The 23,443-nt window shown below is 33.6% G+C and overlaps 2 protein-coding genes across 3 annotated transcripts in view; both read left to right on the top strand.

Annotated features, from left to right (window-relative positions):
* LOC119637016 (kelch-like protein 2) overlaps positions 1-23,443 on the top strand; it is a 269,929-nt gene that overhangs the window by 57,790 nt on the left and 188,696 nt on the right. The window lies entirely within an intron of this gene.
* The window catches only part of LOC119636991 (locomotion-related protein Hikaru genki), a 35,314-nt gene continuing 13,353 nt past the window's right edge, over positions 1,483-23,443 (top strand). For both annotated transcript variants that reach the window (XM_038032757.1, XM_038032756.1), the window contains exon 1: positions 1,483-1,718. In XM_038032757.1, coding sequence (XP_037888685.1) covers positions 1,559-1,718 — 160 coding nt within the window. In that variant the 5' untranslated portion in view covers positions 1,483-1,558. The remainder of the gene's footprint in view (positions 1,719-23,443) is intronic.

Genomic DNA, 23,443 nt, shown 5'->3' with positions numbered 1-23,443 from the left:
GTTTGTTGTTTTTGTCGTTGTTCGCTGCTAACCTCTTAGCAATTCCTTGGCCACTTCCGTTGACTGCCAGAATTCGTTGATAGCGAAGAACAGAAAAAAAAGGGGGTCGTGGTATTTTGTGCACGGCAATAGCATTAGTTGCCAGTGTGCCATAAGGTCTTTGTGCATACTTTTCCTTTTATTATGTGGCGAATGTTTCGGTTGGTTTCGGATTATTCCTTCTCGTTCTCTCCTATGTTTTTCTTGTTATTGTTAAAATTTTCAGTTTTACTTTTAGTTATTTTTCACTTTTTTCAAAGTTTGCCATGTAACCAACAGCACACACAAACACGCATTCGCAGTCTTTCATATTAAAGCAAAAAAAAAGGTAAGAACATTATAGTCGGCCAACAACGGGTATAACATACCCTACACCGATTTGCCTAGAACAGCTATTCGCTTGTTTTGGTAAGGTACACACACAGAGGGTACACATTATTTTTATGCAAAGCCATAATTTTCATGAAATCTACCGTATATTTGAACGTTAGATTTTCGCTCCATATAATAATTTGCATTTCGTGATAACGCCTACATATATTGGGGTCCAAAAAAATACACCTATGTGATCCAAATTTCCTGCCGTTAATTGTTTTGCTGAGAGGCGCCTATGAATTAACTTTCATTATAAAATATTATAAATTAACGCTTTTTCCGAAATGCTTACCACTTATGAGGTTTCTTATACAGAGAGGGCCAAGAAATAGACCGATGTGGTTTCAATAAGGTCCACTTAATTTTTTTATTTAATTAATATCATAAACGAATTTTTGTCATAAAAAAATTCGCACTAAGGAATTTTTGGCCAAAAGATAGACCTACTTGGTCCAAATTCGCAAAGATGGATTTCTTTATCAATTTACTATTAGGAGCCAATTTTCGCCATGAAATATTGGAAATTCGCCTTTTTGCCGCCTAAAGTTTCGATTTCCTTAGGAACTGAATTGCCCAGACCTTTCCTAAGCTTTCACACCGACCAACATTTACCATAAACAGAAGTAGAAGAAAAAGTCACCCAATTGGAATTATTTGCAATAGCGTTTGTCTTTGGGCCAATGTACGCCAGTGTACCAACTTTTATTAAAATATCTCAAAAATTGCCATCGGCAGTTTGAACACAAAAATATATGGACAGACATCAGACAGATGGACATACGCGTAGACGCAGAGACAGGCTTACATCGATTTAGAAAATGATTTTGAATTGATCGATATAATAAAAGTGGGGTTTATCTTAAGCCCTTCTGGTTGTTACGTACGTCCGCAGTAAGTTGATCACATGTAGTGTAGGGTATCAACAAAAATGTGGAAAGATATGTTAGAGAAAACAAAAAAAAAAGTTCTAAATAAGTCCTTGTATTTTATTTTTTTTAATTAAGCAAAAATGTTATAAAAATCTGAAAACGTACGTGAACAACTCAACAAATAATATAATTAAAAAAGTAATAAAGGAAACGAAAAAACCAAAAAAAAAAAAGAAATAATTCAAAGAAATTATTATAAAAATAATTTATAAATAATGTTACTGCTACGTATATCTCAACATTTGCAACATTTACCTCATAAACCCATTTGGATGTTTTTATGTTTGTTAGCGATTGTTGTGGGATTTTTGGATAAAACTTCCGCCGAAACGGAAACAGAAACGACAACATCACCTTCAACTACACCAGAACCCGGTAAATGTGTTTTATAATTTTTAAGCATGCAAAAGTCATTTACATACATTTTCAATCATATGTCGAAGACTTTTGACATTGATTGATTTTTTTTTTTCTTTAATTTTTCATTTGTTTTATTTCTCAGTTATTCACTTTTCTTTATTCTGCTTCTGGTTTGTTTTTTTTTTTTTTTTTTTTTTGTTTTTAAGCTTTTTTTTTTTTTCATCTTTATCATTACCATCACAATAACCGGAAATAGTAGCCTAGATGGCACTCACTGTCAGCCTACATCAAGGGCAAGGCAATATTGTGTTTTTGAGATAATAGTTGTAGTTGTAGTACTACTACTACTAGCAGTAGTCATAGTAGTAGTAACAGTAGTAGTAGTAGTAGTAGCAGAAGTAGTAGTAGAGGCAAATACTAGGACAGCACTAGACACAAGTCTTATGAAAGTAGATTTGTAATAGCCTTTGTGGTGAGATATTTTTATTGTTTGCTATCATTGTGTTTTTCTGCCATTTTGCTTTAAAAAAGATTCAAACAATGTGAACAAGTTCTCTGGGATTGATTGTGTTAATGAAAAATCTTTTTGAGAGGTTTATTCATTTAAAGAACAAAAAAAAAAAAACTGTTTGTTTAAAGGTTAGACGTAAGTAAAAGTACTTTATGTAATCGTTCTTTGTATAAAGAGAAATATTTAGGAAGAAGGCCTCGAAATCAAAATTTTATTAAATTTTTAAAAATTAGAAAGAATTGTAACAAGAAATTCTTTTTAAATTGTTTAAAAAATTAACAAAGTCTTAAAATTTTTTATATTCTTAAAAATTTTTAAAATTATTTTAAAAATTTATAAAAGATAACAATTCTTCAAAAAAAAACCTTATTTAGCAAATTTATAAAAATAAATTTTGAAAATTTTTATAAAAATTTAAAAAAAAACTTTTTTAAAGGCCTTACCAACTCTCTTCCGTTTTTTTGGGGGCTATCTAGGTTTAGCACATCACAGGTTTGTTGCATAAGAATCGGAAAACTTTCAAATGTCGAGTAAAAGTTTTTCATCGAATTGAAAAATTAAATAAGAATTTTGTGATAGTGATGTGTGTGTAATAATTTATCAACAACCAAAAATACTATAGTGAGACAACTCTACCCTACCTTACTGTTATTCATATAACGACTACTCAAAGTAAGGTGTTGCATGATAAGTGATGATTGAAAAGGTACTCCGATCCGAATAGCATTCATTCTTGGATCAAGACATATTTCTTTACCAAATTTCATCAAAATATTTTAAAAATTACAATATTTAAGCAGAAGAAATGAAGACGGACAGACAGATAGACGCGCTTAGATCAACTCAGAAAATGATTCTGAATTGATCGGTATAATAAAAGATAGGACTAATTCAATTTATCCTGGATGTTGCATACCATACCTTGTACCATAAGTAGTGTAGGATATAAAAATTTAACAGACATTTTTCAAAATCACTTTCACAGCAAATTTAAAGTTACATTAATTTGTTTACCAAAAAAGTTTAAGTTGTTCTTAGAAAAACTTTTCAATGGAGAATCCTTCGACATAAGGGGTCACTTTAAAGTAATCTCATAGCTGAGTCATTGTTTTGCGAGTTTTGTGCCAATCCTATTGAAAATAAATATCCGTAGCATTAACATAATTTAGTTAACATTATTTGCATTTTCATGTATTTGCAAAATTCGACTCAGCACTAGTTTCGAAAAAGTGAGGGCCAGTTGCGTCGCTGGTCTAAAAAACGCATCAAACTGTCACTCGCTGTGGTTGAAGTAATTGCTCCTCTATTTTCTAATGAAAATACATCTCATCCCTCAGGACAATTTTCATCATGATTTTGTTCGTTTTTTTTTGTTTGTAGAACGCAATCAATGAATGGAAATAAGGAGAGTGTTTCTAAGAATATTCTAGTTGTCATTTGAGAAAGCTTATCGCAATGGAAGCTATCTGTTAACAATTCACAATCAGTGCAAAGTTTAAAATGACAAGTTTTGTTGACACGCCCATTATATACGCTTAAGCTTCGAAAGATTATAATATCTACCTTAGCACATAACTGGTTTGGCTTCACCGCGGTTTTTGAATACATATTTGCTTTTTCTTAAGTTCAAATACGAAAATTCTGGCCACGTCTTTACAAAGGTTTCTTTACTTTGGTCCATTTGTAATTTTCTAAAAATAAGTAAAGATTTTTATTTTGTCATTTATTCTTATGTAAGCTGAGCCTAGATTTTGAAAAGCTTTATCATCGTGAAGGATCAACAATGGGTATTGCACAGCATTATTATTATGTGAGCATGTATTATTAAAGCGTCCCATGATCTTATTGAGTGAAGTATTCAATTCAATTATCCAAAAATTACAATTGAGTATCTTGCGAACTCATTAACGCAATAGAATTTTTTTTCGGAATCAACCTACGCCTACTCCTTCCCTCAACTTGCATTAACTTCTAAGCAAGAGGAAACTCGTAATCTGCAAAGCTTTTGAAGCATAATTTTATGTATATATATATATATATATATATATATATATGTATATGTATATGTATATATATATTTTGCTTGCTCATCTTATGCTTATGCTTTTTATAAAAGACATTTTTGTGGGATTTTTAATAGAAAAAGTTTTCCCATTCACCCTGATATTCGTTGTAAAAAGCCATAACATATAATACGCTTAACTATTGTAATTAGTCCTTTAATTAAAAAACGACCCACAATGCTTATGTGATTTTATTTATGGGAATTTTCATTTGCATCAGACAGCCATTGTTGTAACCCTCGCATAATGAATTCATTTTTCATAAAAAATGCGAAAAATATATATATATATATATACATTTACAAACAAACTTTAGTCGGATATCTCAGAATATGCATGTAATTTTGGCTTTAACATATATTTTAATGTATTGTCTTGAAAATTATCAGCTGAAATGATTCATTACAACGCATTACAATACCCATACAATGGCAAAAAAGTAATTTGAATTCTTCTTTGTTATCGAAACTGGAAAGCTGGAGGAGAGGGAGAGAAAAACAATGAAAGAATGCAGAAGGGCTGGTGAGACGAAATGCAGAAAAAATGGAACATAAACATTTACAAGGAATTTTATGCAATTTACTGACATACATTGCCAGCAGCATTTTCATATAAATTCAATATAAATACATCTTGTTTCTACGTAATGCAAAAATATTCAAATGACATGATATTTCTAGAATTTTAAAATTTTCTACAAAAGAAAAGTATATTATGTTCATTGCATCATCTGTAACGCATAAAAGTGCTCCTCACTAAGGTTCGTCTAATCATCAAAACGAATGAGAAGGAGATGAAGAGACGGATGAAAATAGATGTCGTCAGGAATTAACTGATTTGCGTTATTTGTAATCTATCGATATTTCGAATTCCTTCCACAAAGAATGTAATCACAAAATTAAAAACAATTTGCTTGAAATAATAAAATAAATGAAAAACATATATAAATTAATAACAATTAACAAAAAAAAAAATATATGTATAAATTAACCCTAGAATGCTTCCTAGGAAATTCGATTTTAACGTAAAAGAGAAAAAAGCTTGTAAATTACTCTGAATCTGGCCTAACTCTTAGGAGTATTCAGAAAAGGAAAAATGTAACATATTTTTGGGCATATCGATTTTGCAAAAAACTTGTAAGCTTCAGGAACTTTTTCTTATTTATATTATTTACCCTTTTTATGGCCTGTTTTGGTTCCTTTCCCTTCCCTGCCTCTCCTCCCTCTACTGCTCGATTAATGATCTTTAACTGGAGGGGTAGTTATGATCGGATATTGTAGGATTCTTAAAGATATTTCCCATTTAATATTGAGTGCATATTAGGAAAACGTCTCTTGCAGACTTTAAAATTCCTTAAGGGTGATAGGTGAAAAGAAATTCGTTGTAGAACTTACCTACTTTCGTATTACATTTGCAAGAATTCCTAAGTGTGTCTATTGAAAGGCAAACAAACGTATGCATTAACACATTTCTGCAGTTTATTGTTATTTTGCTTCTTCTCGCTTTCCCTATCCACCGTTTATCATTCACTAGTTTGATTTAATTTCCATTTTATTTTTAGTTTCATTTTGACTCTATTTGATACGTTTTTCCAGAAATAAATACAACAAAAGAGTAAGTAATGCAATCTTCCAAGGCATCACAGGCATTTCGTCTTTGTAACACAATGATAATTATTATCGTTATCATCATCACTATCGTCATCGTCATCGTCATCATCATCATCATCATCATCATCACTATCATCACTATCATCATTGTCACTATGACTATTCATTGCAATGTGAAGAATGGAAGAGAATGACTTATGTTACATTCGTTGCGTTATTATTAAAATTTTTTCACGACTTCTTTATTTGTAATGATTTCTTTAGTGCTGTTAACTGTTTATTACAAGTCATTGAGCTGAAACAAAAAATTCATTAATTTTATCCTCCCTTTATGCTGAAGCGAAAGCCATGATTGCAGTTCACCTCACCTCCCTTTGTTATACAAAACAATTTTAATTTTTATTTAAAGATGGATGAAGTAAAAGTCGTTTTTTTATTTAAAGATGGATGAAGTAAAAGTTACTTTTTTATTCTATTTATTTTTGTTGTTGAATAAATTTACTAAAGTGAGAATCGCAAGGGTGACAGGCTTGCGGATCTTAAAGCAATTTGTTGATGTATCTCATACTGAAGTAAATTTTTTCACATTTCATTTCATCTGTGTGAATGAGGGAAAGTTGCAATCAAATCATTTAAAATCCTTTCTCGTGAGCTTAGGCCTAGCGTAGTACAATTTTCTATTCACCAAAGGTCCGAAATTTTCGAAGGGGCCACCATGTTTTGCAAAAGATTACTTCTCTGGAAGATGATGTCAAGGAGTGAAGATAGCGTGTCATAAGTTGAGAGGAACTGTAAAAAGAGTGCAAGTAGAAAGATTGTAGTGGACGACGGGCCGCCGTTAAATGCCCTAAATCACTTCGCTTAGTGCAGTTATTCACATAAAGACCTTTCAAAATAAGCCTGTATATAAGAAGTGGTTGAAAACGTGGCGCGATCTGAGTTATTTTCTAATACTTTTTGTTCTTGGGCCAAGACACATCAGTAGACCGAAGTTCATCGAAATAACTCAAAAACCTTGGCCTATAGGTTGAACAAAAGAAAACAAGGTGGACGAACAGGCGGACAGGCGGGCGGATAAAATTTTTTGAATCGATTGACATAAGCAAAGTTGGCCCTTCCCAAAGTCTTTATGGGTGTTGCACGCATCTCCCCATATACTCGTCGGTGTAGAAAATAAAAATTGATAAATTCTTTGTACATAGTAATAGCATCAGCTTCGCTATTGATAGAATAAAACGAGTTTAGAGTTCGTTGTACGCCAATGGCTATTACGATTTTCATGTTTCAATATTTGAGGTGAACAGACAATCTTACGTACAAGAAAAGGGAGATCTTCCTCATGTCCTTTTTGGATTTTGTGTATATCTGCGCAAATTTAATACCGCAAGGGGTTTAGGGCATAAATACAGTTCGTTTCAATTTTTTGCATTTAAGATTGCAAGAAGCGAACGCATTTGCATTCATTTGCGAAAACATAAGTCATTATAGTATTCTTGAATAGCGTAAGGCCTTTAATGGAAACCGCGATCTAACTGCATGCTTCATAACTCGATTCTTTTATGCTGTATATATAATACGTTATTTTTCATGTTGAAAATATGTCCACGACATGCAGCATTTTTGATTTGCTTCAAAAAATCTACTGTAGTAATCGCCAGCGACCATTTAATGCTCAATGGTTTAATATGTGTAATGAAGTTGAGCCAACAAATTACGAGACCGTTTTAATAGCTGTAAATCCAGGCTTCCTCTTGCACGGCGTTACCAAAAATTGCAAATATGTAAGGGTCATACGGGGATTGATTTATGCGGAATCATGGACAAATTTCAAGTTTTTTTTCTTGGCACTTCTTCCTCCTGCATTTTAATTAGTCGCGTAAAGTGAACAGAAATCATAGAAAAAATCATTTTTCTCCAAATATGAGCAAAAAAAAAAAAAAATTCTTTCTAACGATGTTGGTATAACTATATTTTCAGTAAGACTTTTGTGTGCTTACTTAATTAAATTCGAAATTGCTATTCGATGAATTCATCGACACAGAGATGGGCTGCAACGACAAGAGCAACTTTGCTATAAAAAGTCGTGAGGGAAAGCGAACGACATTTTCTTAGAATTTAAATATACGAGTGAAAGATAGTAATGCCTGCATGCCTCAAAGCCAAACACGCCTCAGGAGAAAGGCGTTGGTGTTGCCATTTTTTAATATTTACCCAAAATTGTTTGCTTTTTCTAGTGTTTAAGGGTATGCTTAACAAACCCCTCAAGTATTATTATTCCATGACTTTTTCTTGCTTAAGAGATTAGTATTTTCCGCTTAAGTCGTCTGGCTTCAATAACCGTGCACTCCCTTTCTCGCATTATGACTTCTTGATTACTAAAGTTTAGATTGTTTCCAAAATTTTGAGTTGGGGGACTTCAAGTTACAAAGTACATAAGTAACTTTCATGCCGGCAGACGGCGTCAGAGTTCTTAGAGAGAACTAATATAATAAATTTGGAGCTTAACGTGCAGTTTTTTCCTTGATGGCAAGAAAAACCAATACATAGCCAAGGTACAATACAACAATAGTAAATTCATTATTTACTCCGTTCGATTTCTCGATTAAAGCAAATACTCAGAATCCTAATGAATGCCATCAGCGATTTTCATTTCGCTGCAGAAACCTGTTGCACGGCGACGAGAATTACCTTAAAATTAGGAAGAGAAAGCAAAACTTTTTTTATTGCCAATAACGTATAAAACTTTTCTCATAAACAAACTATTTTAATATTTTATGGCCCTGATACTGTTAAAAATTCTTTAATTAATAATGTAATTAAATATTTAATAGTTTGCGAAAAAAAAAGCAATTAAAAGCGACATAAACCACTCATTGAAATCAAAGGCAAATAAAAAAAAAAGAAAAAAAAAAGAGTAAGAGTAAGAGAGAAAAAAACATATGCTTAATATTTGTACCAGACTCAGTGACGTTTACACGGAAATGTTTATCGCAAATTAAATGAGTTAATTAACTTATGTAAAATTAATTGATTTCGAAAGTAAATGAAAGGATTAAAGATGTCTTCTCCTCATTTTTCACAACAGTCTGTTTTAGCACTTAAGCGAAGAAGAGATATGTTATTTTTGTAGCTCTCGAAACGTGCAAAGGTTTTGTCGTTTCACTAAAGCATCGATTGGCTCTAAAAATTTATAGACTACGGCAGATTATACTGCTTTAAATATAATGGAAATATTTATTAAAAATTGTATTATTTATCGCATTTATGTAAACAATTTTCCGCTTAACTCTTATCTACAGAGAGATGTATTTAAGTCAATATACGTATTAATGAAACTGATTTCTCAGCAGTGTTTCCGCTTATACTTAGCTTCTTAATTTGCTTGCTCTTCTGAAGCGTACTTTTAGTTATAACTTAAGTGAAAAGTTTTCTATGCAGGGAGTGCCTTGATTGATCTCTGGCACTCCTTCACACGACTTTTCAGATTTCACTTTTATGCTTCTTCTTACGCATTAGACTTGACATAGCTGCTTAAAAATAAGCCCATCCCTTGGACATTTTATGCCGATTTTGTTATCGTCGGCCATTTTATGCGTATGAACTGACGGTGGTTTAGTCATTTCGGGGTATCAAGCGGAACATCATGTTTTTGTACAAAAAATTTGAAATGAAGTCAATGGAAATTCGGAATTTCAAGGACAAAAAAAGCAAAGAAAGACACTTTATTGGGCCACGATCCACTATTGAAGACCTTGCTTCGCTGTGCTGAAAGCAGTTATTCAAACAATGACTTTGCTAAAAAATGCTTTATAAGATCCGAGCGATTTTCAATAGCGTTCATCTTTGGGTCAAAACTTGTCAGTGTAACAAATTTCATCTAAATTTTTTCAAAATTTGGTATCTGTAGTTTGAACATAAGAATATAAGACGGCCAGAGGGACAGAAAAGCTTAGATCGATTCAGAAAGTGAGTCGACCGATGGATATAATAAAAGGTGGGTCGAACTAAAGACCTTATGGGTGTTGTAGATATCTGTACAACAAACTTGATACATCCTTACAGAGTACAAAAACAGTGAAACTAGACGCAGTATATGATAAAGAAGAAAGCGAAATGACTTTGTAAATACGCGATATTTGGAAAGTATATCATTGAGCGGTTAGGTCAAAAAAAAGTTGCCCAGTTCTTGGATGCTTAAGGACTGAAATTGTTCAACGCCTTGTATGCGATGTAAAGGCTATAGATTTTAAGTGAAATCATTTGACGAAATCACTTAAATCACTCGTCACACATAGTACACACACACACACACACACACAGTAAAGATTAATGTAAATGTTGAGCAAAAGCGAACGTATGATAATAAAGGCTATGATATTTAATTTTCCTGATAAATCCAACTATTTACAGACAGGTCAAGGCTTTTTTCGAAGCTAGAAAAATAAAAATTACTTATGTTGACGGAGCGTTACATCTTTTTCTCTCAATTTGCACGATTTCGGCAAAGTCATTGCGGAATTTCAAAACAAAGCCTGATGGATGCTTTGAAATCTCTTGTACGTACTCGTGGGCGTTTCAAAATACATATCATTGATGTGGGTTAATTAATGTAATGGCTTGACTTGAAACAGTTCAGCTATTTTGAGTCGTTTGGGAAAATGCCTCTGTTAGAAGATTAAAATAACGCTTCATTAAGTTGATTGACTTGATTTGACATGAGATAAAATTAATTCCTCTCCTTAGCTGCTTCGTGCACTACAATAATAATAATCCTTGTAATGTATGTTAAGTGAAAATAAAAAATTTGAAATTTTTTTTTTTTGCAATCTTTTGTCGAAAGTTATTTTAAGATGTCAATAAATTGAAATATTGAACTTATTGAAATATTGGAATTTTTTATGCGAAATAAATTAATTAACTTGGAATAAGTTTTGTGCTTTTAGAGAAGATCTTCCGCCAGAGGCTTATTTAGCGCGGGATTATTTAATTAATGCTTTTGGTTTGACTCCTGTCGCTTTACTTTTAAAAATTTAATGAATTTCCATTTTTTTTTTTTTTTTTATAACATAAATAAATTAAAAAATGATGTCATTATTGCGAACGTGCCATTGTGTTTAGCATGTCTAGGTAATGTCGTGGATAAGCGATGAGGTGGAGGTGAATAGGTGAATACATGCCAGCATTATATACATGTTTGATATTATCATGCTAATCCACTGCATTTTGTTGATAATGCGTAAAGTGATGCAAAATTCTGACACCAGTTGACATTTTGGCATTTAAAGCCTGCTTTCCTGCTTTGCTACCCCGCTGCTTGCTTGCAAGCATGCTTGTCTGTCTGTCAGTCTATTTGTCTGTCTGTCTATTTGTGCGTCGATTTGTTCTTGCTAAGAGTTTTGTGAACCTTCTATATCATATAATAGAATCCATTATGTGGGCAGATAGATGTGTGTATATGTGGGCGCCTGGCTTATGCATATGAATGAAAACCTTAACTATGCGTGCATTTAGATATGCATGAATAATATGTATGCATGTTTACATGTATGCGAGTATGGCTGCACGTATATGTATATGCATGCATACCGAAGCCAATGCATTATACGCGTATATGCATATATGCGCACATATATATATATATATAAGAACAGATGGGATACCATGCAATTACGGCGTGTACGTTGTTAGGGCTACATTATGTGTGTAGAAGAAGAAGATGGAGAGTGAGTGAATGAGTGTGTAGGAAACTAGGTTAATATAATGCCACTCGACAAGGAACTCAAGTGCTGGTGTATAAACTTGAATGTTTGTATTTGGATTTTCTGAATACCTATATAACAGCAGACATCATCTATTTAAGCATACATATGCACATACATATATAGGCATATGTAATCGTATATATGTGTTGAAAGAGATTTGCTATAAAAAAAATAGTAGATAAATAAATAAATAAAAGAAGAGACTTAAAAACCTTAGTGAATTCAGTTGGCACAGTTGCAATCATTGCAAGATACCGCATATCTACGTGTAGTCGTGCGTTTTTTTTTTTTTCGCTCTTTCATTGATTTTGGATTATTTCATCACTTGTAGATTTATTTAGTATTGAAAAGCCGAAAGAATTTTTCTTGTCACATTTTCTCTTTTTTATAGATCATAGAAAGAATTATAGCGAGAATAGACAGCGTAATCCTAGTCAGCTTCAAATCGCCAACAATTTTTTTTTATTTATGTAAAGAAAAATGATGAAAAAATGTTTTGCATACATCGGCAAAAGAGATGGGGAGATCATTACTAGTGCAAGGTATATTAGTTCGGGCGGACGTGTGTAACGCACACGAATTTACTCAAAAAAATAAATTCAAAGATTAAAGTCTTAAAACACTAGTATCTAAGGCTATCGCTTTAATTGGAAACTCTATAGTACCTCAGATTCGAACCAACCATCATCGAGTTGCTAATGGAGAGTTTGAGCTTTTGGCAACTCTTGCGGGTAGGTTTACGATAGTCCCACCTTTCATTATTCCAATCCATAAAAGTTATTGTTTACCTCAATTCGCTATTGAATCGACTGCTCCTCGTATAACGCCTTATCTTATGAATTTTTGTATTTATACGCGTGGTAAAGAATGTGTTCTGGTTGTATATAAATTGATCGATCAAGCACAGATATGCTTTTAAATGTCATTTCTTTTATGGCATAAAAATTTCATGCCAAGTCGGGTTGACTCGTTGTATATTAAAAATTAAATCTCGATCCATTTTAACTTATGCTGTGATTGTAACTCAAACTTACTTTGCTCGTAGGCTGCTCTGAGCGTTCGCGAAATCAACCAAGTAGATCGGTCCCTTTTGTACCCAATTTATTCAATTGAAACATTCGATGTAGATTTATTCTGAATAACGATGCAAGTATCATTGGATGATTTCTTTTTCAGAAATTAGGTAAAAGAAGGTTGGCTGAAACCTAAGAAGAAAAAAATGATTTTTGTTCTTTGAAAAACTGGCTTTTGCCCATCACCATTACTCCTTTTAGAGCGGCAGCACATATGCATGTTGTTTAGGGCAAAATTCCCAACACACTCAAAACAAACTTTAACTTCCATAATGATCTCATTAATTATACCAAATCTTTTTTCGTCGAACCTACTGCGTATGCAAACGTCTATCGTCATAGACGCAGAATATGTTGCCTGACGCAGTTAATCGAATGATCAGTTCATGATATTTTCACCTTGTAGTCAATGACTTTCGACGCGGTGCTTTCTAACGTGTGATCAGCTTTCTCTTGCCTAAAAATTGGTTTAGCTTATGACAAACACAATCTTTGAAAATGTTCATAGCCTCTGTCTTCTTCCCAACTTTAACTTGATAATCGCTCAGCATGATTTTATGAAATTGATAGGTGCTAATGATTAAAGCTGTTTTTGACCCCGCTGAGTATTCACCCTCCACATCGGTACGACCACTTTTCAACTTCACGACTCGAAATTTCACTGAGATAAGTAACGGTCTAGTCGTTCCATATATAACGTGTCATGCGTCTCTAATCGTGTAGGCGTATTGCCTTTCTAAAATGATTACTTAAAGGCAGCCGATACTCACTTTTTTCCATTTTCATGCAAACACTCCTAACGATTTATTAAAATGATTGGCAAACAATTGCCAGTGTCAAATGAAATGATAGTTTGGTGGGCACTTATCGACTCATACGCCAACTTTTATTTTTGTGAACAAATGTTCTTATCTTCATTTTTAAGTCGACAAATTTTTCAAACAAGCCATGCATGTTGCCCACGTTATTTAAAAGGGGGACTATATTGCAGAAGAAAATTCGAATCAAGAATTGTTTGTATCGATGCAATCATTGCTTACATTATGTTATATGCCATCTATGAGAGAGAGAGAAGTCCTCAACCTGTTGGCTATTAACTTATGTACTATTATTAAATACCACATACGCATACTTATATGCCTTAAGAACTTTACAAACGATCCTATAATAATTTCATTTCAAACGTTATACGCAAGATATATGGTAACGTATATAGCATTTCCCCTATGATTTCCTTTTAATATTGTGACTACAATCATTCTATCTTTATAGCCGACACAGAATATATTTAATTTAGGCGGACCTGCGCACAACATCGGGAAAGCCTATTTTTGCATCAATCGATTCAGAATCATTTTCCAAACCAATTTAGGCTTGTCCCTACGTCTGCCTGTCTGACTACCTAATGTCTATTCAAGCAGTTTTTTATTCAGCCCAAATATGTATTGAGCTAATTAAGTGTTGTAGTCTGGCCAAAGAACGACCATTTCCTCGATAACTTTATGTTTTGAGTAAGTCTTTATGTGAAGAAAATTGACAAATTTTTAAGTTTTCTTGACAACACTCACTGAGTGAGAGCATCTCGGCAGTGCAAGCTGATAGAAAAAACTTTCGCTCACATGCGGTGATTCTTTTATAGCACTGTTCCCGCGAAAAGAAAGGGAATCATTTCAGTTTTTAATATCTCATAGTGAGAATGGGTCCGTTCTAGTAGGTTGACATAGAAACCAACTGCATTAAATATGGAACATGTACATCTATTTCTAGGATTTCCATGAAAAATAAAACTCTATAATATAGAAAAAAGTATAATTTTTTAAAATCTTTTCATGAAAATTGTTTCATAATAGTAGCTTGATATATCGAAATGATTTGTAGAGGGCCACCTTTTTAAACTCTGTCTGCCATAGAATTTATCATGAAAAGTAACCTTTTATAAGGCAAACAAGTCTAATTTTTAGTACAATAGTTAAGAACAAAAGTATGAATAGCAGGAATAACGGAGTAGGGAAGAATCGCGATTAGCAAGACAGTGTTCGCAGGTTCAAAACTCAAGCGTGATAGAGCTCACTTTGGTCTTAGTAAATGATCAACGCGTTAGGCTTAAGCCCACCAAGTTACTAAAAGCACTTCCATTATCTCTTTTTTGTTGTTCACTTCTCTTCGATCGTCATTGTGCTGCACGAATAAGGGACAGCCCCTGTGTGATTGATTATATTAAGAAAGAAAAAAAAAATAAAAGAAACTGAAGGTGAAAGCCGCTGACGAATTATAAAATCTTTGCCGTCAGTTCACATTTTACGCTCCCTCTCAGTCAATCATCATATCATATTCATAGTAAAGAAGACAAAAGAAATATCATATCGTTATTATGCTTTATATTCGACCATAAATATTGAAATAGATTTATGATAGGATTAATAAAATTTATCAAAGACTTTTCTTTTTTTTCACGTTAGACTCTATGAAGGAATAATACAAAATTCGACCCAAGTAGAATACAATTTTTTTGTCAAATTTTAAGGCTCAGCAAAAGTTTTTATTGTGTTTAAACAGATGTTTCCGTGCAAGCTTTCCTACAGCTCCATGAAGCATTTGTCAATTACGAACATGTCGGTTAAACGATGGGAACCTTTTCATGCTTGCTGCAGGAAAGCTGCAACAGTCCTAGAAATAATCGGCCAATGCTATCATCACTAGTAAAATGTATGCAGAGGGTCGTCGTGCTCATTTTTGCTTAGTGTGTGCCTTTGTCGGCCTCCTTTAAATATTAAATTTAATTTTAATTCAAAAATTGTTTCCTTTGTACACTGAAAGTGCAGAGACCTTCGAAAAGACTTTCAAAATAAAGGCAATTTTTAATGAATGCATTAATAAAGCAATACGACAACAACAGCAACAGTAACAGCAACGACCACAAATTCTCAAACGAAGAACAAGGCAATAACTGCAGGAGCAGCAGCAGCAGCAGCAGCATAAACAGCAATTACAGAAAATGGTTTTTTTTTCTCCTTTATGCACTATGTATGTACAAAAGGCAACCAGTGCGTTGAGTGTGTAGTGTAGCTTGAGTTACTATTGTAGCAATAACATGTTATCGAAATTGTATTTTATAGCTTAAGTCTTAAAACCAAGAAGGAAGATAAACTCCGTTCACAATCTACGCTAAGCTCTTTTGCTCCAAGTTTTCTTTCCATATTTGTACAAACTGACGTCAAAAACAAAGAATAGTAATAAAAAAAAAAAAAAAAAAAGAAAGAAAAAAGTATTTGACCTAATTTCCTTTAAACTGAAATTGCGCTTTTATTGCTTTTGCTCCTTCTAAAGTCGAGACTCTCTAACTAACAGGCATTTGTGTTCTTTTGTTTTTTTTTTTTTTTTTTTTTTTTTTTTTTGTTATTAAACAGAAGGAGGAGGAAAAACAACAATAAAAGGATGAAACAGAACGACCGGAAAAGGATATACAACCGTATCGCAGACACTTTGATTTAACCGCTATTAAGGACATGAATGGATTTTTGTTTGTATCAATTCTTCTTTTAAAACTTGGTCAACTTGAAAGCTATTAAATGAAAATTGTTCCGCTTTACTTAAATTAAAAGCCCAGCCTTGACTTAGGAGCGATTATAAAAGAAATAAAAAGTACAAAAACAACAATTTTTAAAGGGAACACTGATACTGAAAAAAACAAAAAGAAATAATTATAACTTGGAACATTTTTACACGTTCGTAGTATATTTCGATAAAGAAGAAGAAGAAGAAGAAGAAAAATATACGAAACTATGTTAATTAAGATGGAGTAGAAGGAAATGCAAGACTTTTCTCTATATATCGCTACGACAGATTGTAATAAATACGCTCGCGATAGACAACATTTCGCACTAGTTACTCACAAGTAGAGTAAGAAAGCGAAAATCATACCTTCTTCGAGAAGTAATAAATATATCGAACGTGATCATAACTCATCCGAAATCTTGGAATACCTAATTTAATGTAGTCATCTCAACGTGACCGCTTCAAAATACATCCATGGGTTTGTTTAGTTTTATGACCCAGTTTTTCATTACTAGCAACGCATACGCGTGCGTGTGCAGTGAAGATATTTCAGCGACCTCTGTAACTTTATCTGAAATTAAGCAAAAAATCATGATTTCACGATCATTTTTTATATGAAATGATCGATGAATTTACTCTCGTTATTCCTCCGAAAAAAGAAATAAATTTCCCTTCTCCATAACATTGGATGGGTGTGGTTGATTCTTTTTCACTTTTACACAGGTGCCGCAGAACCATCCGCACAGATAATAAATGCCAATTCTCATCGTTCTGTCTGTTGTGGCTTACAAGTAATGAGTGAAAAATCAAATTTTGTTTATTTTTGAAAACAGAGGTAGTCTCAGGTTATATTGTACTGTGAGCGTCTCCTTCAACTTCACAATTTCACGGAGATCAAGTGTATGTACGCTTGGTAGCGTCTCTGAGGTTTCCTTATGGGTAATGCAAGCGTGGTGACAAAAGCAATATGTTATGTGTGTGCAATCAAGAGAATGTTTACCACAAACATTACGTAGACAGGCAGATGGACAGACGACCAAGCTTAAATCGGTTTAGAATTCAATGCTAATCTAATTTTACTGCGACCTCGGCGACTTCAATCCTTTTTGGTTCTTGCGAACGTTTCTGGGAAATGAATATACACCTCACCCTTCGATGATGGGTATAAAAATTGCAATTTTTTTGGCGCAATTATCGGCACAGACAGAGAGAGTTCACTTTTTGTATTTTTGTGATAAGCGTGTGATCAGTAATGTAAAATTATCGTACGATCGAGCACACATTCGTTTCAGTGATTTCACGCGTCGTCATTCGGCGGTTTGCTTCAATTAACGCCTTTATTTTGTCATTATCAGCTTCTAATGGCCTTTCAAAAGGTGGTTTCACCTCCTCCCTCCAATAATTTTTTTTTTTTGTTTGAACATCACTTTTACCTTTTCGCTACTAATAGAGGTAAAGTGCGCCTAAAATGCTACTTTCGAATTTCCATATTTGGTAAGGCATCAAACGAAAATTTTCGAGCAGAATCAAACAAAATTTTTCCCACCCAAGCATTATGACGTAGAGTACATAGACTATCAAATATATGAAGGCAGTGCGCCTTAAATGTGAACTTGGCTGAGAAAAAATGCAATCAAATCCGCTGTGGACAAAAAAGCGAAATAACTTTCCGAACGACCTAATAAGTTGAAGAGACAGCTACACAACCAACGCAGATCATTTTAGTGAATTTACAGAGGCATGGAAGCATAAGATTGAATAACTATTCATTTTTTTTATGTGTGTTTTTACAATCATCTTCCCTGTAAACGTCATAACAAACCGTTAAAAATTGCAATTTCATTTTCTAGTTCTTGTAGGTCATTTATTATGTTATATATTGAGGACGATTTATTTCCTTTTCTTTTTTTTAAATTTTCTTAATCTAGGACGGACTAAAACTCGTGTGTGTTTTTTTTACTTTGCACCCGTTGCAATATAAGCGTATGTTAGTTAGTTTTTCGCGCAACCCAGAGCGAGAGGAGTGAACCCGCCTTGTTTAGCCTAATCGAAGCAGAGTGCTTTTCCATAGGGACTTAAGTTTGTTCATCCCATGTCAATTGATGTTTTTTGGAATTCAACCTATCCTTCGCATTGTTTTCGAGAAATTTAGTGTGTTGGGAATTCAAATTCAAATAAATTTTACGTTGATACCATATCTTAAAATATGCTTTATGTGAAAAACAATTTGCTATTTTTAATATATTTCGACGAAAATCGTTGATAAAAAATATTTGCCCAAAATATCTTTCCGCAACAAGCCTTTTTTTGATAAGAAAACCTCATGTTAAGTGTTTTATGATGAAAGTTCCTCCAGCCTATTCACTTGATATATGCCTGGACTACCTGAAAGTCCGGACGATAAGACTCAAGAATATTAAGTCTCAATGGTCGTGGGTTCGAATATCAGAGCGATTAAACCTTATACCTTACAAGTGTATACTTACAAGCAGCTATATATTATATACATTTAGCTATATATGTAACTATATATTATCTATAGATACTTAAAGTTCTGTTCGTCTTGAATACTTTAAGCCTCAGATATTGTGTACTCTTCACTTTATTGTACATGCCCGCTTTTCTGATTTAATATTAGGTCATATTGAAAATTCTCTGCGATTTTTTCCGCGGAATGGTGTTGATATTTATATATCTGGCAACGCTAATCTGATTGTGCTTAAAAGGTGACATTTCGGCTTACAACTTTTATAAAGATAGTTTTCTAATTCTTTGTTCGTGTAAAAAATTATACTGATTTTATACGCCTGAGTGGCCGAATAGGCAAGAGTCTCGACTAGCAACTCAGTGGTCCTGGGTTCAAATCTCAAGTGCGGTAGAGTTTTTAATAAAACCCGATAGCCTTAGATGCTAGTGCTTTACGGCTTCAGTCTTAGAATTTATTCTCTGGCTAAATTTATAATAACAATAATAATAATAATATACTGATTTGAAAATGATTAAAATATCTGAACAAATACGCTAAGTGATGCTTTTCTACTATAAAAAGGGTAAAAATGGTGCAAAAAAAAAAAAACCTTGCGAATGCTGCGAGTAGACAAACAGCCTACAAGTGGTTTGCTCGATTCCATTGCAGTCAGCAAAAAGTCAATGAAATTTTGCAACTGGTGGATCAAGACCAGCATGTAAGCTGTCAGGAGATAGCGGAGACACTAAACATCAACCACATGACAATTTGGAATCATTTGAAAAGAGCAGGCTGTACAAAGAAGCTGGAAACAGCAGCGATTTTTCAATATGACTTAAATTCTCGTATTAGTCGTTTAAGCCGAAAAATATGCTAAGAAGTTGTTTACTTTGCTGCGCTCTTGAGTAATGACCGTCCCTTGAAATGCAATTTAAGCCTTTGGCTTTAAGAATTTCGCTGAGAGTACATAAATATATCGGAAATGTGTATTTGTACCTAGTAAATAAATAAATAAATAATTGTAAATTTAATGTACTTATCTTAGACCACCCAGACCACACGTACTCCTCGCGTTCCTTCTCAAATAAGGGTTCCAACAAAAGTCGAGACTTTGTTTAGCCCCAATATTTCTGTTTTTTTTTTTTAGCGAAAGCATTTAAAGGAATTGTGCTAACCATGTAGAATAGAATATTTAAGGATTGGCTTCGTTTCATTGTAGCTTTCTAACTTACCTTAAGCTAAACTTTTTATAGCGCCTATGATTAGTGCGTACCGCCTCTTTATTTAGTACACCAACAAATAAAACTTGCCGTTCATTTGCTACTATCGTTTACGTCAGTCGCTATGAAACTATTAAGCCTTTGCTGGCATCCTTCAGTTGACTACAAATCTCCGAAAATAACCCTACATTTATTCGGAAACATTTTTTTCGTACATATTATAAGTTCGTCGTGTCGTTTGTTCCGCATTAGATGTGCTGCACTAAATTCTCGATTTTAGTTAGGATGACCTAAGACGACCTAAATGAATTTGTTTGCCTTTTAGGTTTTTTTTATAAGATGAACTTGGACTTTTGCAAATGAACAAACAGTTTTCATTCGAGTTGTTGTAGCGCTGCTGGGCATGAAAATCGGATTTTTTTTAATGCTTTACAAAAATGTAATCAATTGCAACCAGTGCATTAATAGTTGAAATGGCATGAAATTTTGACACATTTTCACAGTTATTGAGTGATGCTTCACATGCCGACTAGGTATTATCTTTGAAGCTTATGTTTTACCTCTCGTGAAAGAAACAGAGATGTTATCCATTTTTTCCTTGATCTAGTTGTAACTAAAACGATCAAGAAATTAACAGTAGCTTTAGTGCGGCACTCACATATCACAGATTTAAATAATCATCAACCTGTGGATGTTTCAGTGCCCCAATCGTAGTGATATTCTTGAACTTATAATTCAAACCAACGAAATTTAAGATCGAATTTCCCTACAACTTGAAAGTGGTAGACGGTAGGTGTTTTTTTACTTTATTGACGCTTAAGTAACCTCGAAACCATTAAGGCGTATTGTAATCGGTTACAATGTCTATCATGGGCGCAAAAATAAAAATTGCAATAATACGAAAAATTCGTAAACAATTCAAGAGAAAAGAAAAGAAAATTAAAGGCAAAGGAGAAAGTTAACCATGATAGTAGGAAAGGAAATAAAACATAACACACCCGCACTTTACTTCCAATTCCAAATAAGGTAGCCAATCCACTTGCTTCCTGCGAAAATGAAAAGTCTATGTTTGAAGCTTAGGGATGTGCGGGGAAGTTTTGTGGAACCCTTTAGGCAGGGAGGGCTATGGACTTATAATTATTATCTAGAAAGAAAGAGTGCGTAACTCAATGAATCATCAAATGGCTATTACGAATCGACCTCCTCCTCCGAGGCTCCTTCGATCCCTGCCGCAAAATAGTACTATAAACGTTAAACGAGCAACAGTCTAACCTTAATAAAATTAAAGAATGAACGCCATGGGAAACGCAAAATATATTTCGGGATATGGTTATAGCAACTCAAGGAGAATGTAATTCTAATTAACGAATAAGTAAGTAATCGTTTTAATTTCTTTAGGTTTGAGGTAGAGAGTCCTAAGGCGCACTAGCGTATACGCGGCATAATTAAAAGTTTAACCATTTTAATTTTAATTTGTATGGGCGTTTAAACATTCAAGAAATAAAATTATCTAAGTAAGAAATTTTAAGAGTTTTCATGAATCTAGGACGAGTACTTAGTTGAATCAAGCCCATCATCAAGTCTCATTTGTAGCTAAGAGCAAAATAAGTTTTTGGTTTCCACTAGTAAGTAGTCCATGGTGGGAAAACTGTAATCATTAGCACAAAATTTTGTAAATCTTATTATCTACCGCTTTATGCGATCTCTAATGGGAGTCGTTGAGATTTATAAAAATCGTTGTTCTCTTAAGCGGAGCATGAGGAGCTTATTATTGTCGGCGCTGTACATTTCAGCAAGAATTTTAACCATAATCTAATTACGCGATGCCAACAGATGATGTCATAGTTGGTAATCAACTTTATTGATGATAGAAACAACCTTGAAGTACTTGGCTCGGTCTCTTCGTATTCTCATCCCACAAAGAAATATTTTCATTATGTTTTATTCTCTCCTCATAGAAGAGTAAGCTTACATAACGTTGCATCCTATTTGTCAAAAAAAAAAAAAAAAACTTCCAGCAAACTCTTCAAAGGTGTTCCAAAACCATGCAGATCTCAATTAGTATTAAGAGTCTAATGACGGAACGGAAGTAAACGCGTGTAAATGTGATTGAGGGCATTTCTTAAGGATCCTTGTCTAATCTTTTTCTATTTTCCTTCAATGAAAGTATATTTTCCTTTTAACCTTCACTACAACAATTCTTTTCTAAATTAATTGAAAAGAGACTTTTTATAACCGTCTTTCTAAATTGTCTTTCCTTCTCTGTCTAATTTCGCTTTCCTTCTTCGTTTTCTCCTTAGTACTCAAGAAATATGTTAAAAATTGTATTAAAAAGTTGTTCAACAACTATTTTTATGAAAAAATCCAAGATGCTATAAAGTTTTCACACCGATATATGCAACGAAATGAAATAACTAAATTGTCCTACCAATACATATGCATACATACATACATACATCATGCATTCAAAAACATATTCATGCAGATTCGTAAACAAATATTAGTGCGTACGATTCTCTCTTGCTTACTTTCAACGGGGTTAGGGCTGAAAATACACGTACACATTTTTGCGTGCTTCTCTCAAGATACGTTGCGTCTATGATAATTTCTTAGCGTAATATGAGAACATCTCATTAGTCAATACTAAGATTACGATGGACTGCAAAAATGCGTCTGCCGATTGTCTATGTTTAGCTTATGGACGTTAGTCGTCAAGTGCCGATCTATGCTTTCATCGATTAAATAACAAAAAGGATTTCTCGAAAGACTTTCAATCAATCAATTTTAAGATTATGCCCGATCTTTTGATTTACCAAATGTAAGTGAATGCATTAAATTATCGTGAAATCGTAGTAGTTGAGGTTACGTGCGATCCTTGTAGTCGTAAAATGCCCCTCGGTATGTTAAAACATCGAGCTTGTTTTCTTCGATCTTCCAAGTTGTCACATGCCTTTCGATCTATGAATCCCTGGCGAAAATTTACGCCATTTTCAAGTAAAAAGAGCCTCAAAGCGTTCGTCAATAATGAGATTAAGTGCCATTTTCGTAGTCTTCAAACCGCGGTCGATACATTAATTTGGTATAGAAAGAGAGCAGGTCTTAAGAAAAAAATGTCTGATTAATCAGCCAATATTAGAACCACATTCAAGTTCTGTAGTTTTCGAAAAAAAAGGAAGAAAACAATCCATATTTTAATTCTAAAGCAAAATTGACGAAATTTCAAAAGTAAAGCACACTATGACTGCCATAAAAAAGAGCGGAAAGAGGAAGAAATACGGAGGTGATGGCTGTAACATAGTGCGTCCACTTACTATAGCTACGACCAAAGAAAACTCTGCTGCACTTGAGAATTGAAACCGCGAACGGTGATTTGGTATCGCACACTCCAGCACAGTGTCCCTTGCTTCCATATGTGCCGGTTATTATCTTCGAATCAAATCTCGAAGCAAAACTTCGAATTCACTCGAATTCATACATTG

This window comes from Glossina fuscipes, unplaced genomic scaffold, assembly GCF_014805625.2.
Source record: "Glossina fuscipes isolate IAEA_lab_2018 unplaced genomic scaffold, Yale_Gfus_2 42, whole genome shotgun sequence".
Classification (NCBI taxonomy): domain Eukaryota; kingdom Metazoa; phylum Arthropoda; class Insecta; order Diptera; family Glossinidae; genus Glossina; species Glossina fuscipes.
The sequence above is the reverse complement of the archived record's forward strand: the minus strand, read 5'-3'. Positions and strand labels throughout refer to the sequence as shown.